General features: G+C 44.4%; 1 protein-coding gene across 4 annotated transcripts in view; it reads left to right on the top strand.

Annotated features, from left to right (window-relative positions):
• The window catches only part of nab1 (NGFI-A binding protein 1), a 52,924-nt gene that overhangs the window by 21,873 nt on the left and 12,232 nt on the right, over nt 1-18,819 (top strand). For all 4 annotated transcript variants that reach the window (XM_033023757.1, XM_033023758.1, XM_033023760.1 and 1 more), the window contains exon 5: nt 9,395-9,514. In XM_033023757.1, the coding sequence (XP_032879648.1) occupies nt 9,395-9,514 (120 nt within the window). The remainder of the gene's footprint in view (nt 1-9,394; nt 9,515-18,819) is intronic.

Below are 18,819 nucleotides of genomic sequence, written 5' to 3'. Positions count from 1 at the left end.
AGGGTCTCGACCCCAAACGTCATCCATTCCTCTCCAGAGATGCTGCCTGTCCCGCTGAGTTACTCCAGCTTTTTGTGTCTATAATAATAATAATAAATTTAATTTTTATAGCGCTTTTCTAAGACTCAAAGTCGCTTTACAATAGTAACAGACAATAGCAAACGGAGAAGCGGCGAACAAACAGCGCCAGCGTCCTCTCCGTGCAGCACATAAAGAAAGAATACAGACATAACAATAATAAAGACATTTAAACATTAAAAAAAAAACCCACAATGGTTCCCATTATGAGGGAAGGCACAAAGTCCAGTCCCATCCCCAGTTCACCCATAGTCGGGCCCATTGAGGCCTCCACAGTTGCCTCTACGGAGGCCCGATGTTCCAGGCCGTTCTCGCCGGGTGATGGTGCTCCGGCGTCGGGAGAATCCTCACAGCGGCATGGGACACCATCTTCAGTTCTATCTTCAGTTTAAACCAGCATCTGCAGTTCCTTCTTACACACGCGGATTTTAAGAGTGGACTTGAAGGGCTCACTGGCCCTTTACCCAAGATTAATTTTTAAGAGTTCTTTAATGATTTCACCAGCCAGAAAATTGGCTCATTGTGCAAGGTAAATTAGTTTTCTGTGTCCTCTCAAAGGTTCTCTGCGATTACTTATTACAAATTATGCCCACATCCATTTTGGAGGTGACATGGGAAAAATTGATCTGCATTTAGAAAAATGGTTTACAAATGTGAATTTCAATAAGTGCAAGAAAAGAACATTTAGCTTGTGTGTAACTTTGTTGTAAAACATTTCTTAGCTGTAAATTCACAATCAATATCTATCAGTGGACGTTTTTTTTATGTGGAGAGTCATATTGACAATCCGAATCTCTTCTGACGGCTACCCGTGCTAATAGAAACATAGAAACATAGAAAATAGGTGCAGGAGAAGGCCATTCATTGTGATCATGGCTGATCGTCCCCAATCAATAGCCCGTGCCTGCCTTCTCCCCATATCCCTTGACTCCACTAGCCCCTAGAGCTCTATCTAACTCTCTCTTAAATCCATCCAGTGACTTGGCCTCCACTGCCCTCTGTGGCTGGGAATTCCATAAATTCACAACTCTCTGGGTGAAAAAGTTTTTTCTCACCTCAGTCTTAAATGACCTCCCCTTTATTCTAAGACTGTGGCCCCTGGTTCTGGACTCGCCCAACATTGGGAACATTTTTCCTGCATCTAGCTTGTCCAGTCCTTTTATAATTTTATATGTTTCTATAAGATTGCCCCTCATCCTTCTAAACTCCAGTGAATGCCATCAATAAAAGTCGTGAACTTCCTCAGAGGACCGTGTCATTTTTTGTTTGTTTTGAATATTGTTACCATGTGCGACATGGTGGCATAGTGGTAGAGCAAGAACCCTGGGATCAATCTTGACTACGGGTGCTGCCCGTATGGAGTTTGTAATTTCTCCCCGTGACCTGCGTGTGTTTTCTCCGAGATCTTCGGATTCCTCCCACATTCCAAAGACGTACAGGTTTGTAGATTAATTGGCTTGGCATAAATGTAAATTGTCCCCAGAGTGTGTAGGATAGTGTTAATGTGCAGGGATTGCTGGTCGGTATGGACTAGGTGAGCCGAAGGGCCTGTTTCCATGCTGTACCTAAACTAAATTAAATTAAATGTGAATGTCAGATAGTTGGAGCTTCGGATGTCTCTGACAGCCACAAAACCTTAGGGCAAGACTTAGCTGGCTGTCAGTATGTTTTGAATGGTGGGGGTTGCTGCTTGCTACAAGACTTCACAGTACAATAGCAGCATCCCAGTAAAGACCAGGATGCTACTGCAATGAAATTGGCTTGGGCCTGTACTCACTGGAGTTTAGAAGGTTGAGGGGGGACCTCATTGAAACTTACAGAATAATGAAATGCATAGATAGAGTGGATGTGGAAAGGATGTTTCCACTGGTGGGAGAGTCTAGGACCAGAGCTTATAGCCTCAGAATTAAAGGGCGCTCTTTTAGAAAGGAGGTGAGGAGGGTGGTAAATCTGTGGAACTCATTGTCACAGAGGGCTGTGGAGGCTAAGTCAGTGGATATTTTTAAGGCAGAGATAGACAGATTCTTGATTAAGACGTGTTTCAAGGCTTATGGGGAGAAGGCAGAAAAATAGTAAGATTAAACGAGAACTTACCAGTTTGAAGTTTGATCTGTATTTTATGAGGAGTTACGATGAGGGATTACGTGAAGAACCCGCTCAGCACGCATGCGCGGCATACTTCAAAGCAGCGGTGTGGAATCACAGATAGACACAGTTATTGAAGTAAACATAGTAAAGACAAGGAGACATCAGTTTATGAATTTGACCCATATTATTGAGGGTGGGAGCGGAGGGCACGTAATCCCTCATCGTAACTCCTCATAATATACAGATCAAACTTCAAACTGGTAAGCTCGTTTAATCTTACTATTTTACTTCGGAGTCACGTGAGTGATTCCGTGAAGACTTCAAAGCTCTGTGATTTCAAACCGTGTAACAGTTATTACTACATCACTGCCGAAGTCTTTGACGGAGGAAGTGTGTTATCGTACCAACCAATGAATCTGTTTGTAGAAAAACACAATGGTATTTTTTAACAATAACAACAAAGAAATTAAATTGCTCCCCTGGGCTTAAATTAAGTATTTGCAGTCTGTAAAATCTTTCCTGCAAATAAAACAGGTTTTGCCAACGGCTTATTATAAAATTTCTGAACGGTCTTTCCCCCCACCATCCTGCTGTAGCCAGGATGTGGTTTATAGGCACGTCCATTCTTTTAGCCGTCGACGTGGATGCTGCCCTGGTGGAATGAAATTTGTACATGTTAGTTTTTATCCCAGCAGCATTTAGCACCTGCTTGAGCCATCTCGAAATGGCTCGTCACCGGACCATAAGGTTTTTTATGACTGACCCACAAGGCTTTTCATCTCCCTCGAGTATTTTGGTTGTGTCTATGTAGGATAGTAGGGTCATGGCACATAACCGTGTTTCTGGCGGGTAAGCCCGGAATTCCACGACTGGATTAGGTGTTCCTGGTCTGCTCTGTTTGATCATTCCCTGGATAACGATGGAGATCTGGTCTGGAGCTGTGAGCATGGTGTCCAGTCGCAATAGGTGTAGTGACTGGACCCTCTGTGCAGATACAAGTGCCATCAAAATTAGTGTTTTGAGCATAGATGGTTCCAGGTTGAGGGATCTGGCTGGTGGCCATCCCCTGAGGTATGTCAGGACCACACTAACATCCCATATATGGGTGTACCTTGGTCTAGGGGGTTAGAGTTGTAAATACCCTTCATTAGTTTGACCACCAGCTGGTGGGACCCCATGGCCTGTTGTCCTGGAGCTGGTTTTAAATAGACAGGCAGGGCAATTCTAGCTGTGTTGATGGCTCTGTAGCTGAGTCCTTCATCGTGGTGAAGGTTCGCCAGGAATTCCAGTACGTTGGTAACTGTAGCGGTTGAGTAGGTGGTCCCTGTATCCAAGCAGTACTTCTCCCATTTTTTGATGCTGGACAAGTGCTGTTTTTTAGTGGATGTTCGGATGGATGCTGACATGGTGTCGACGGTTTGTTCTGATAATCCCAGTCCCAGAAGTGGTTTGTGCAGAATCTGCAACCCAAGAGTTTGATTTTTTCATGGCACGGGTGGCTTGTGCCCGACACTGGGTGTTAATAACTCTGGGTCACTGGGGAATACCATCGGAGTTTCAACAACCATGTCATGGAGTATTGGGAACCATGGCTGCGTAGGCCAGTCGGGTACTATCAAAATACCTGAAACAGAGTCCATTTGTATTGTGCGTAGTCCCCGACTGATGAGGCAGAAGGGAGGAAATGCATAGAAGAAGAATTTCCCCAATCCAGCGTGAACGCATCTACCGCTGCTGCCTCAGGGTCTGGTTCCCAAGCGACATACATAGGTACCTGGTGATTTAGTCTTGATGCAAATAAATCTATATCTGGCGTGCCATATTGCTTGATAACTTTTGTGAATTTTTTTTGAGGGGGTTTTTAACATCCATTCGATGTTGTCATTAAATTTACGTGACCTGGTGACGTGACCACTGTATTTAGCTTACCTGGCAGGTAAGTTACTGATAGCCAAATATGTCTTTGGACACACCATTGCCAAATTGTGTTGACCAACTTGTCGCATGATACCGATTTTATGCCGCCCATATGGTTAATGTAGGCCATCACCGTAGTATTATCTATTTATAACCGTACATGCAAGTGATGCATATTTATGCATATGCTTTTAAACCATAAAAGTCACCCAACATCTCTAGATAATTAATGCCCATTAATTATAAGTGTAAGTGGTAACGATGATTCTGGGTTAGTCCATCTACTACTTGTGCTGGATATAGAGTTAGTTGCTCCCCAGCCTTGAGCACTGTCATCTGTTTGGATAACTGACGTATGGTTGGTGATGATAATAGGCTGAAAACTATGTCAAACGTTTTTTGCCCACCACTGTAGTTCTGATATTACTTCAGTGGGTAACTTCATGAAATGATCATAATGACCTGTATGTCGTTTTTGGTACAAAGGTCCGAATTATGTAGCCGGAAATGCTGCTACCATTTTCCTAACTACTCTGTTACTTGTCGAGTAGTTGGTAGTTTGTTGACCATTAAATTGTTGCATGATTGTGCCAATTCAACTATTTTGTCTCTTGGCAATGTTACAGTCACATAGATGGAATTAATTGTGAAGCCCAAGTAGTCCATGATAGTGGATGGCTTCAACTTAGAATTATCTGGATGTAAGACAACCCCAGGGTTTCGAATAACTGTTTGGTAGCTGAACAGCTAACATAGTCAATTTCATGGTCTTGCCTACCATTTAGGATATCATCAAGATATGCCATGACAATATGTTTTTGTCTTCTGAATATTGTCAGAGCTGGTTTTAGTGTCTTGGTGACACTCTTGGCTGATGTGAACCCATTGGGTAACGCTTTAAACTGCTATAGCTGCCCCATCCAGGTAAATCTGCGATGATCCTTGTGAATGGTACTAAATAGTAAACATCTTTAAGATGAATGCTTGCCATGAAGTATCCTTTGGAATTTAGTTGTTTGGCAGTAACAACCGGTTCCATTTTGAAATGTATATACAGGTACTTAACAAACATATTTAGTGAAGTTAAGTCAATGATGATGCAACATCCACCATCTTTTTTGGGTTTAGTGAATATATTTGATACGAAATGCAAGGGTTCAGGTTTTCCCATGATACCCTTTGTAATTATTCTCACCAGTTCAGCTTGTCCCTCTTGTTTCTTTAACGGAGAGGGGAAAAATACCCTCTGGGGTGAATGTTGACCTGGTGGCAATTTTTCTAGTATGAACTGTATTTGTATTCACTAATGCCATTGAGTATATACTGATCACTCGTGATAGACTCCCATGTGTTAGTATTACTCTATATACTGGTAGGAACCAGACCCACCTACCTCTATGGTTATGGGTATTCTTCTGTTTCCTGCCGGTCCAACGAGTGTTGCACGTCGTCTGACGTGGCGGTGACGTTGGGGGGTGGCACATTTTCCATGGGGTCCGCTCTGGGCCCTGGTCTAAAGAAGACTTTCGGTGATAGAATGCGGACCCCGAGCTTTCATCAGTCCCATATGGTAGACGTTGACTGATGGACGCGATGGGGTGCTGCTGCGTAGGAATTACTGTTTTTGGTTTGCTCGTCCCGGCCCTGCCCTCATGAGCCGAATGTTTTGTAAAACCTCTTGCATGTCCTTCATATGCTTTGTGAGGTTTTTGCCAAAGAGCAGTGGGTCTGGCTCAGTGGCTGGGGTATGCACAACCCCGCAAATGTAGGATTTTTATGGCAGGTCTTATGACTTGTTTATGAAGGTTGTGGTCATCTCCGTATTTGTCCATGGAACGAGGAGAAACGATGTGATGGCTGACGTCAGGCTTTTAACGGCCTCCTGTACGTGGGGTTTCCACGTAGCTGTCCACCACACCCAGCAGCTCTTCCTGTTCCTGCACCCCTTGCATACTCCCGAGATCTTCAGCCATTGCCCCTGTTCTTGACCAGCCCAGTCCTGGTCACCAAAGCTATCCTCTGGAAAGGAGGAAGCAATGGACAGTGCACAAGGCACTGTGGAGGGAATGCCTGACCCCCCTCTGCGAGAGCGCCCCTCCTGGGGTGCACCTCGCTGGAGCTCCGCATGGGTGGAGAGACGTCCCCGTCCGATAAGTCGGAGGCACCGGCCGGAAGCCTCTTCCATGGCTTTACTTCCAGCCCGCTGCTCAGGTGCTAGCGGGCTGGGCTCGGCACGGTGTCGGGGAATAGTGGAGCGCCCGGTAAGCGGTCCTACTGCCTTGTTGCTGCCCCCGCGAGATGGAACGCTCCTCCGTGGAGTCAAGCGGGGGCAGGTCTGTTCAGGCGGCTGTCTTTCTCCCCGTGCGGGCGGAGAGACGTCCCGTCCGATAAGTCGGAGCCACCGGCCGGACGCCTCTTCCGTGGCGGTACTTCCAGCCCGCTGCTTAGGCGCTAGCGGGCTGGGCTCGGCACGGTGTCAGGATAGCGGAGCACCGGGTAAGTGATCCTACCGCCTTGATGCTGCCCCCCAGATGGAACGCTCCTCCGTGGAGTCGAGCGGGGGACAGGTCTGTTCTGTTGCTGCCCCCCCCCCCCCCAGATGGAACGCTCCTCCGTGGAGTCGAGCGGGGGACAGGTTTGTTCTAGAGCCTTTCTTCTCTGCCGGACAGCAGAAGGCTCCCTGTGAAAGAAACCCCCGACCTCAGCTTACCTGACGGTCCGTTCTTTCACCTCCGTAGCGGGAGCGCCTGACTCCCGCTGTGCCGCTGTTGCTCTGCTGGACGTAATGCCGCGCATGCGTGCTGAGCGGGTTCTTCACGGAATCACTCACGTGACTCCGAAGTAAAATTGAATGTTTAAATGGTGGAGTAGACTCGATGGGCCAAATGGCCTAATTCTACTCCTATAAGTTGTGAACTAGTGAACTTGTGAAATACTGGCAGTCTGCAGACTGACCAACATGAACTGATGACCCGTCGGGAGAGGCCATCGGGCTGATTGTAGTGCAGCACTGATCTCGGGGGTCTTCTTCTCCTCGTAAAATCCTGTGGACGTCTTATTATACTTTGTGGAGCTGCTTCTTTAAAATCAAAATGCATGCTGAAGAATTTTGAATGCCTTTCTCAGTTGTGCTACATACATGTTGTGTCTGTGGTTTCTGTTTAGCTGCTATGAGCATTGGCAACCAGCCTAAGATGGAACTAGAACAAAAGGTTCAATCCTTTATTGAAGGCAGTAACTCTCTCCGTGCCTGGGTACAACAATTTATCGAATCCCAACATTTGATTCAAACCTATTATTAAAGTTACCCAACACTATTAAAATAAAACGACAACAAATTGGCCCAGATTTTTGTGGTCAGTGCCGAATGAATGGTGTTTATCAAATGTTATGTGCACAGCGGCCCACAGATTTTCCATGGGTTTTTAAGCTGCAACTTCTTTACTAGAGTTCCTTCTCTGTCTGCTTCCCCGTGCAGAGGATCAGAGGTGTTTGAGTGAGCAAAGGTGGTCTTTTTAACCAATCCGTTAAAACCATCCTCACATAGTCTAAACCTAGAGGTTTATATCAGAATAACAAAATCATGTACAGAATATGAAAGAATAAGCAGAAATGAAAATGTGATTGTGAGAGGTAAAAGTCAAGGGAAATAGAACACTTTATATAGAATCAAGTCGTCAAGTTTATTCGTCACATACACATACGAGATGTGCAGTGAAATGAAAAGTGGCAATGCTCGCGGACTTTGTGCAAAAAGACAAACAAACAAACAACCAAACAAACTACGAACAGAACGGAACAGAATCACGTATTCTTTTTCATATTAAATATTGTGGGTGGAAGGGAAAAGGGAAAAAAACAGCAATTTAAAAAGAAGCAGTAGAGTGGTCCAGTAAAGTTAGTCCCTGGTGAGATAGGAGTTTACAGTCTAATTATCTCTAGTATAATTTGAGATGTGGCACGGTGGTGCAGCGATAGAGTTGCTGTCTTACAGCGCCAGGGACCCGGATTCAATTCTGACCATGGCCGCTGTCTGTCTAGAGTTTGCACGTTCTCCCTGTGACTATTTTCTCTGGATGCTCCCATTTCCTACCACATGTGGGTTTGTAGGTTAATTGACCTCTGTAAATTGTCCCCAGTATGATGGTTAGAACTGGTGTATGGGCGATCATTGGTCACCGCGGACTCGGTGGACAGAAGGGCCCGTTTCCACGGTGAATCTCTAAACTAAACTAAAAATCTAGTTTTTCTAAAATGAGACTTCACATTTGTAACATTGAATGTTCTCGGCCAGAGAGAGAGATTTGGCAGTAGGTGAGGCTCGAAATGTTATTGAAAAGTAAAAGATATTCCTGATTTAACCAGCATTTCTGACATATTTAGTGGGAAAGTAATGCAAGTTGGGTCAGATCCTACCCACCACCCACACCTACCCCACACATTAGCTCAGTGACTCTTTTTGTAGTCACTCAGTTCCCTAAAATCGTAATGCCCCGGTTTGGTGGTCGTCCTGCCCCTAGCACAACCCTGATAGCCTTTCACAGTCCATGCTGGCTAATTCTCTGAGAGTGAGAAACTTTTTCAAAAAAGTTGCAATTGATTGATAACTGTAAATTACTTTGTTCAACTTACCAAATGTATCCAAGTTGCTGTTATTAAAAAAAGATAATTAAATGAATGCTTTTGATAAAGGTCGCTGACCACCATTGAAATGAATGGACCTCTGCAGGAGGCACCCATCATGATTGGTATAAAGCGGTGAGGTTAGAAAGGAGGCATATCCCGTTCCTGAAGAAGGGTCTCAACCCAAAACGTCACCCATTCCTTCCTTCCAGAGATGCTGCCTGTCCTGCTGAGTTGCTCCAGCTTTTGGTGTCTATCTCCCGTTCTTTCACATGAGTTACTGCAGGTTCTGTAGTATCCAAAGAGGAAGATCAGATCCACTCATATCTACAGCATGTTTTATACTGTACTCCACTGGAGTGTATGTCCAGGATGTGAGGCTATGTGTGGAATCAACAGCTGGCAATCGGTATAGTGTGGCTCAGGGTCTTTAGTGTATTTGAATGCTGACTATGTTAATGATGCTTGTGGAGCTACAAAGCAATTCCAGCAAAGATCCTTCAACGACCGTGGAGAGGCTAGACGTTGCTTTTTGACTTACACTGTGCCGACAATTAGTATTGACAGCTTTGTCATTATTCCTTGTGCCAATTTGGGCACATTGCTTTCACTGATGTCTATAGTTGATTGGTATAAAAATCTTCTATGATGAAATATTTAACTGATGATTGCATTTTCATATTTGCAGGATGCGGCTGTTCACATTCAAGAATCGCTACAGATTTTACAACAGAGACAAGAAGGGTTAAAAGAGCAAATGGCTCTTGCCAAGATGAAAGGTGATGATGCCATGGTTCGTCATATTCAGGTACAAAATTAGAACATTGCGTATATTGTTGAAGGTTCTAAGCTGACTTCCACATAAACCATAAACTGATTAGTAGCATTCTTTACTGTTCCTAAATGTCACAGATGCTGTCGCTTGGAGCATGAAAGTGATTGCATAGCTCTCGGGTTCGGTTTGTTTGTCGAGCCCTTGCATGGTTTGAAGCTACCACGTTGCCTCTGCAGGAGAGAGCATGCATGACCTTAATGATGTCAACCACAAGTCTTGGTTACAGGTTTTTTTTAATTTAGACATCCAAGACATTTATTTACCACAAGGTTTTTCTATAAACATTCCATTATGGGACTGAAAAGTAAGCATTTTCTCATCCCATTGACGAGAATGATGATTTCCACATCAGACTTATTCTGCAGTGAGTCAATGGTCAATGGTCCTTTATTACCACATGTACAGATGTACCGTGAAATTTATTTTTCTGCATATAGTTCAGTAAAGTATCGCCATACCTCAGCACGATCCCCGATTAATACAAAGTGGATAGAAATAGTCCACGGAGGCCGCATGCAAGAGTCACCAGGTTTTGCATTTTAGAAGTCTAATCCGGCCCGCTTACGGTCACCTGGAGCGGCACTCGATCCAGACGCGCTCCGGGATGCTGCTGGGTGTCCAGCGAGCTGTCGTCCCTCTCCTCGCCCGGCCACCTTCAGCATTTGTGCACCTCGGCCACCTCCCACAGCCGACCACAAGGGCACGGAAGTAAGCTCCCCAGTTCTCTCTCTCACCGTCTTTGCTCCTGCATCCGCTGTCGCCAGCTTCCTCCATTCTCTTATCCGGTTCTCCGGTCATCCAAAGGCAAGTAGCGGCTGGGCCCACCAGTCCTTCTTTCTCAGGTCATGACCTTTTTCAGAAAGACCAATGGTGAGGAATCAACATTTTTTCAGAAAAGGCACCATGAATTATCCATGTCTATCGAAAGACCTCTTAATTGACACGATCATATTTGCCTCCATCAGCAACCCTGGTAGTGCACTCACTATTCCTTGTCTAAACAAAGGCTTGTCCCGTACATCTCCTTTAACTTTGGCCCCTTTCACCGTAGAAATATGCCCTCTAGCTTTGACATTATTGCTTCTGCAATATACAAGTGGAATGTGCCTTTCACTTGCACATTATGCACAATTTTGATATAGGAATAAAGATGTATCAGAGATCAATGTCAGTTCTCAATTCTGTCGTCTCTGGACATTCAGCATAAGTGGGAAATGTATTTAGATGTTATTTTTTACAGTCAGTTTGGGAGTGAGGCTTTGACGTGGTGGTGAGACTTTGAGGCAATTCTGTTCCAAAATTAGACCCTTTAGTTTGGAGGATGGAAATGCACACAAGTTCATAATGGGAGTCTGCAGAAGGGTCCCCACCCAAAACATGGTTCCTATGCATTCCATCCACAGAGGTTCCCTGACCCGCTGAGTTACTCCAGCACTTGGTGTTGTGCTGAAGATTTCAGCATCGGCAGTTGCTTGTGTCACCATAATGGCAGTATTACACATTGGGCTTGGTGTCCAAGGCCCGTGTCTGCCCTATATTGTGGTAATCAACACAGTTGGCCAAGGGAGTGAATTGCTAAAACGAAAACAGAAAATGCTGCAAATACCCAGCAGACCCAGCTGCAGAGTCAACATGTGTAAGAAGGAACGGCAGATGCTGGATTAAATAGACCCAAAAAGCTGTAGTAACTCAGCAGGTCAGACAGCATCTCTGGAGAAATGGAATAGACCTGAAGAAAGGTCTCAAGCCAAACCGTCAACTATTCTGTTTCTCCAGAGATGCTGTCTGACCCGCTGAGATGCTCCAGCTTTTTGTTAACTCCAGAGTTAACATTTCAGGTAAGAGACCCTTCATCGGCATTTTCTGTGTTTAGTTTAGGTTTCCAGCATCTTCTGATTTTTTTTTTTAGTTTACGAGAGAATGAATTGCTGCCAATAACATTGCTTAATTCCAGTATATTTGCAATGAAGTTGTGCAGTTTCGGAGGAGGTCAGGACTGTAAATGTGATACCAATCCACATGAGTTTATTAAGACTTGATGTTTGACAGTTTCATACGTGTTGCTTTCCAGGACATTGGCTTCTGTTGTTCTGGGCATTGCCGTTGGTCAAGTTCAGATTATGGTCAAGCCACTTGAATTTACAATGTTGTAAATTGCAGAATAACTGTGCTGCACCTGCCTTTATTGAGTCAATAGCTGGGTTAATTTACTGCGGAGATAGGAAAGCTGGATTTAAAAGTAAGTGAGGAAAATGTATATACAGGCGAATATCCTCTTGCGTAAATTTGGTGCGTGTGCAGATGTGGTGAAGATGTCGCTATTTAGAGCATACTGCACACCACTCTACACTGCGCACCTGTGGTCGAACTATTTAAAGACAAGTATGCAGAGACTAAAGGTGGCATATAACGATGCCATGAGAACACTGCTAAGGCAACCTAGATGGTGTAGTGCCAGTAATATGTTTGTGGCTGCAGGAGTCAGTACTTTAGAAGCTATCCTAAGACACCACATGTATAAATTCATTTGCAGGATAAATGACTAAAAATGTGCTTATTGTGGCCTTGACAAACATAAGGGTTAGCACTACACGCTACGAATCCCAGCTGTGGAGACACTGGTATCGTTGTCTCGTTGTAGGACATTGATCATCTTTTAATCTGGATTTTTAACTTAAGCATTGCGGGTCTTTTTTGTTTTTTTTAATATAAATTATGTTTTTATAAGTGATATACCAAGATTTTATATGTATTTATGATATTTGATATGCAATGCATTTTTAATGTAATGTTGCCCCTTGTCTGGACCTCGAGTCCGAAATAAAGTTTATTATTATTATTATTATTATTATTATTATTATTATTATTATTATTATTATTATTATTATTATTATTATTATTATATACTTTCCAAAAGCGGACACTGTTATGGTACTTAAATTAAAGTACCTATACCCAATAAAGTAACAATATTGAACCTTGTTTGCAGTTCCCTATCTTCCAACCACATTTAAAGGCATACAAGCCAAATTAGATTTGGTATTATATAGAGTGCTCAAACAAAATGCTTCAGATAAATCAGATAGGGCGGTATGGTGGCGCAGCGGTAGAGTTGCTGCCTTACAGCACTTGCAGCGCGGGTTCGATTCCGACTACGGGTGCTGTCTGTACGGAGTTTTACGTTCTCCCCGTGATCGCGTGGGTTTTTTCCGAGATCTTCGGTTTCCTCCCACACTCCAAAGATGTGCAGGTTTGTAGGTTAATTGGCTTGGGTTTGTATACTTGGTATACAGTAAGTGTAAATTGTCCCTGATGTGTGTAGGATAGTGTTAATATGCAGGGATCGCTGGTCGGCCCGGACTCGGTGGGCCGAAGGGTCTGTTTCCGTGCTGTATCTCTAAACTAAACAAAAACAATCTGAAGCATGCACGTACTGGGTAAGCAACTCTTTAACGACATGCTGTATTTCCATGCTTAACTTTCCATAACTTTCCCACATCTATGCTTTTGGCATCAAACAAGGCATCCTGGAATATGATCCCCAGAGTTTTACTAAAATTCCAAAATCCAATGTTTTATTTTTAAGAGTTTCCTTCAGTTGCTATAAATCAACTGCCCTGCAGATTGACTTTTGTCATCCCTCCAAGGGACCAGCTTTGCTTCCTTGGACACATCAACTGTGATGCTGTACTATCATTAATATCACAGAAAACCCTGGCCATTTTACTTCCTCTATTGTCTTGGAGATGAGCAAGAGGCTCCGTCCAAAAAGCTTTGAACTGCCGGTACACAAACATGCTGGAGAAACTCAGCGGGTGCAGCAGCATCTATGGAGCGAAGGAAATAGGCAACGTTTCGGGCCGAAACGTTGCCTATTTCCTATGCTCCATAGATGCTGCTGCACCCGCTGAGTTTCTCCAGCATTTTTGTGTACCTTTGATTTTCCAGCATCTGCAGTTCCTTCTTAAGCTTTGAACTGCCCGTGTGTTTTGTAGAATTTGGATACCTACATTCAATGGATGGATTTTGCTTGACCATAATGACCTGGAATGGATGAGCTGCCTAGAATTCACAAGGAAATCTGCATTAAAACCCCCCCCAAACTGTTTCTGCAATATTCAGCTACTTGTTTCCATACATTTCTATTTTGATACCACCAACTATTTTACCACATTGTTAATCTTGAAACAATAGCTCATTTCTCATATTTTACCTAACAATGTGTTTTGACTTTCCCATACCTCCTCCGCCACATGCACACTTTTATAAATCTGACTCAGTTTAATTCTCCTTCCCTTTCATACACAGACCTTTCTGTCCTCGGTCTCCTCCATTGTCAGAGTGAGGCTAAACGCAAATTGGAGGAACAGTATCTTATCTCTTATCTGGCATTCCCCCACTCTCTCTCTCTAACCCTCCCCCATCCAAGTCACACTAGCTTCTCATTTTCTCATTTTCACCCTACAACTAGCTTACAATGGCCTGCTTCCTTTATCATCATTACTTTTTTGCATATCTTTCATTCCTTGTACTTAATCTCTCCACATCACCGTCTATATATCTCGTTTCCCTTATCCCTAACCAGTCTGAAGAAGGGTCTTGACCCGAAACGTCGCCCATTCCCTCTCTCCAGAGATGCTGCCTGTCCCGCTGAGTTATTCCGTTTTTTGTGTGTCTATCTTCGGTTTAAACCAGCATCTGCAGTTCCTTCTTACACACTCAGTTCTTCATAGTGGTCTTGGGATTCCTGCTACCTCTGACTGAAGTTACCTGTATTTGGGGTGGCACAGTGGCGCAGAGGAGGAGTTGCTGCCTTACAGTGCCAGAGACCAGTGTTCGATGCTGACTACGGGTGCTATCTATGTGGAGTTTGTATATTCTCCCTGTGACCATGTGGGTTTTCTCCGGGTGCTCCAGTTTCTTCCCACATTCCAAAGACGTGCAGGTTGTTGCCTAATTGGCTTCTGTAAATTGTCCCTCGTGTGTAGTACAGGAACTAGTCCACGGGCGATTGTTGGTTGGTGCGGGCTCGGTGGCTGAAAGGCCTGTTTCCACGCTCTATCTCCAAACCAAACTAAACTGTACCAGTCAATGCATGACTAGTTGACCCACTTCCCCCACCGAGTTTGAGTTTGGTTTATTGTCCCATGTACCGAGGTACCGTGAAAAGCTGAGAGGGGTAATACTTTCCTGCTTATTGTTTTCCACAAGAACATGGCTGAGTTATACCACATTGTCTATAATTGGGTAATTTTTGAAAAGATCTTTGGATTGATTTGCCCGGCAGGTTGGCTGAAGATGGAAAGTTTGCGATGCATGATGTTGTGCTGGGCATTTCTAGCCACAGTAGAAATTGAGATTGAGCAGCTGGCACTAAGCATGTCTGCTGTTCATAATGGCGCACTTCTGCTCCTCTGGCTACCCTTAATCTAATTCCTCTGATAGTAATTAATCATACTGCATCTAATAAGAGCATAAAAATCTGCTTGGCTGATATTTAAAATGTCACACTCGGCTAATGACTCACATGAGTCATATCTTTAGACTGCCGAAGGCGCAATGATACGTCTAGTGTGTGTGATGCACTACAACCTGTAGCTTCCTTTATCATACCAAAATGCTGCAACTTGGGGGGGGGGGGGGGATGCAACGTTTGACCTTTGGCTTATATTACCTTTGATTGCTTGCGTGAATTTAAATGCTTTGTCCTCGAGCATACTTTGCCCGTTTCTTACATTCTGCTCCCGAGAAGACAATCTTAGTATTTGTGGAAACAACAAGGGACTGCAGATGCTGGTTTATACCAAAAATAGACACAAAATACTGGAGTAACTCGGTGGGTCGGGCAGCATGCATCACTGGAGAACGTGGATAGATGTCGTTTCGGGTCGAGACCCTTCTTCAGACTGATTGTAATAGGGGGAGAGCAGGAAAATAACTGGAAGCGAAAAGAGGCAGGACAAGTCATGGCTGGCAATATATGACCTTAGGCAATGGGGGGGGTCCCTGATAGGCAGATTGTTGACAAAGGCTAGAGATAGAAGCAGGTGTGAGCCTAAGAGGAATGCATAGTTGCACCATGTGACGCTAGTTATAGGACGTTTTGTGGAGGTGGGATCGGGGAAAAGCAGGTGGAAGTTCTGCCGGGGTTCAAGGGAAGCGAGTTGGGGGGTAAGTAAGAGTGGGAGTGTTGGGGACGGGGGAGGAAGGAAGGTGTTTGTAGAAGTTACCCGAAATTGGAGAATTCATTGTTCATAGCATTGGGGTTTAAGTTACCTAAGCGGAATATGAGGTGCTGTTTCCCCATTTTGCATGCCGCTTTACTCTGGCAATGGAGGAGGCCCAGGCCAGGAAGGGCAGTGTGGGAATGGGAGTTAAAGTAGCTAGTGGCCGGTGGTTCACAGTGCAACTAACATTTCAGTTTGAGCATGAGCAATTCCGTTAATCAATAGCTCATGGTGAGGACGTCTGGTATTCCAGGTATAATAATAATACATTTTATTTATGGGCGCCTTTCAAGAGTCTCAAGGACACAGGTATACTGTGACTGAAATGGGCAAAGATCCTGAGATGGACAGAGGGAAAGATTTAAAGATTTGCGCAAAGTTTCGTTGAGGAAATGCAACTTCTGCACCGATTGATGGGGATGTCTGGCCCATGGCCGGTCAAAGTGGAGGACCAGCTTTGGGGATGGTATTGTGAATCTCATCACACAGGTCCTGCAAAACGGTGGAAGGAGCTTCGGCATGTCACAAATTAACCACCTACCTGCCCTCTGAACCACCAGCAACACAGGGCAACATAGTGGGGCAGCTGGTAGAGTTGTTGCATTACAGTGCTAGTGACCTAGGTTCAATCCTGACCTCGGGACATGTTTGTGTGCAGTATCCATGCCCTCGCTGTGACCATGTTTGATTTTTTCTGGGTACTCTGGTTCCCTTCCAAATCCCAAAGATTTGGGGTGGCATAGTGGCACAGCCATAGTACTGCCTTACGGTGCCATAGACCTAGGTTTGAACCTGATTACGGGTGCTGTCTGTACAGAGTTCGTACGTTCTAGCTGTGACCTTGTTGTTTTTCTCCGGATCCTCCAATTTCCTCCCACAGTCCAAAGATATGCAGGTTTATTGGCTTCTGTAAATTGTCCCTAGTGTGTAGGATAGAACTGGTGTGAACAGGTGATCGATAGGCGCACCGCAGGGCCTGTTTCCGTGCTGTATCGTTAAGCTAAACTAATTTGCTGTTGGGTAGGTTAATTGGCTACTGTCTATTACCCCTCGTGCATAAGTGAGCGGTAGGATCGTGGGGAAAGTTGATGAGAATATAGGAAAATAAAAAAGAAAATGGGTCTGGTGTAGGATTAGTGTGAATGGTGAGGACTCTTTGGGCTGAAGGACCTGTTTCTGTGATGTGCCTCTCAACACCCACCTGTCCCATCCATAGAATAATCTTCAGACACCTCAGAACCAGTGTGTAATTAAATCATCCTCAACACCAAGAATACTGAGCAAACAGAGAATGATCGTGTGATTATGTGACCTTGACAGATTGTGATGCATAGGGATTGGTGACTGGGGATAGTGAGGACGACTGGGTATTTGAGCTTGTGTAGTCATTGTCTGCAATGCTTTGAGACTGTATTTTTGCCAACAGACTAGGAGAAGATAGGGTGGGGTGCGGTTTGGAAAGGGGGCTGACGATGGAGGAGAGCAGGCCCAATAAAGGGAAGGGGCTGAGAGAGGAGAGAACTGGGAGAAGGGACACTGAAGACAGTTTGGGGAAGGGCACTTTTGTAGAGAGACTGGGGGATGGGTGAGAGTAGAGAGAGTGTTTATGTCGGGTGGATGTTAAAGTGCATCTGTAGTTACTTCATGTGTATGTGCGGCATCTTTAGATGTATGGAGAGAGATTCTGATGTTGGGTGATGAAAGGAGGAGGGTAATAGAGGGAAAGTCCAGGAGGGTGCCAGGGGAGGAGGTCATGTGGAGGGGGGACCCCTGGCGGTGATACAGGAGTGCAGACTGTGTATGGACATTCCTGAGCTACTGGGAATAGAGGGGAAGTCCTGAGGAAAGTTATGTAGGTGGATGGGAAACCTGAGGGGGTGGAAATAAGGGAGGCCTGGAGGTAGTGTGGGGAGTGAAGGCAAAGTCCAAAGAGAGCAAGGAATGGGTGGCAGAAGAATAGGAGATGCAAGGAAGGTCCAGAAGTGGCTGGGCAGTGAGGTTGGGGGAAGGTAACAGATATTCAGGGGTGACAGGAGTGGGCTGTCAGGTTTGAGAGAGAAGTGGGGAGGGGGATGGATGGATATTCTGCTGGGTTTTGGTCTTGTGTGGTTCGGGATGATGCTTAAGCTTTTGAGAGATTGATCAGGCCAAGATGTATTCTTTCATTGTACCTTTCTTCCCAGGTTTTGATTGATTGATACTTTATTGTCACAAATATTTGGTACAGTGAGATTCTTTGTTTGCATACAGTAGTACACTTGTATGAGTTGCCACGTAAAGGGCACCCACAAAGTTACAAAGGTAATCAATATAGTCCTTGTGTGTAATTGACGCACAGACTACAAAAGTGTTTTATGAAGTTCAGATGAGAAAGGTCAATTCGTACTCCCATAAAAAGACAGCCGAGAAAATTCTCGAAGGATTTTATTGTCAGTCAGAAAACCAAGCATTGCACATAAGTGAGTGCTGGACTGGACTCGAGGTTGTCCTCCACTGCTGATGAGCAAGCAGAGTCGAGTTCAGCACGTTGGTTGGTGAAAAGGTCAATGGATTGTGTTGCAGCGCAAACTACTGGTACAATATACCTCCGTTTTCCAGCAGTTTGGGTAATTCACCATGACGGAATTCATTCTTACAGAATTTACTTGAGCAAAATTAACTAAATAAACGCAAATTGTGAAAGAATCAACAAATGTTGTCAATTTTTGTCACGGGTTTGGGTTATGAAAAATTGCGATATTAACATTAGTTTAGGAATGCAACCCCTCCATAATGTGGGAGCGCACAGGCCCAAAATATAGACCAGAAACTATTTGACCAAAATGTTCCATTTACAAATATCAGGATGAGTTATGGTATTGAGATACAAATATATATCTAACTATGTGTAAGTGGGGAAACTCCAATTGGGATAATTGGATGCATTTGTAATCAAATTTTAAGTGGAGTGATTTGTCTTGTGTATACATTACATTAAATTCTGGGTGGACTGATTGCAGAATTGGTTTGTTGTTAGATGGTGCCATTACTAGCTGCCCACAGGCACACCAG

This window comes from Amblyraja radiata, chromosome 7 (genome assembly GCF_010909765.2).
Source record: "Amblyraja radiata isolate CabotCenter1 chromosome 7, sAmbRad1.1.pri, whole genome shotgun sequence".
Lineage (NCBI taxonomy): Eukaryota > Metazoa > Chordata > Chondrichthyes > Rajiformes > Rajidae > Amblyraja > Amblyraja radiata.
This window is presented reverse-complemented; position numbering and strand designations above follow the sequence as displayed.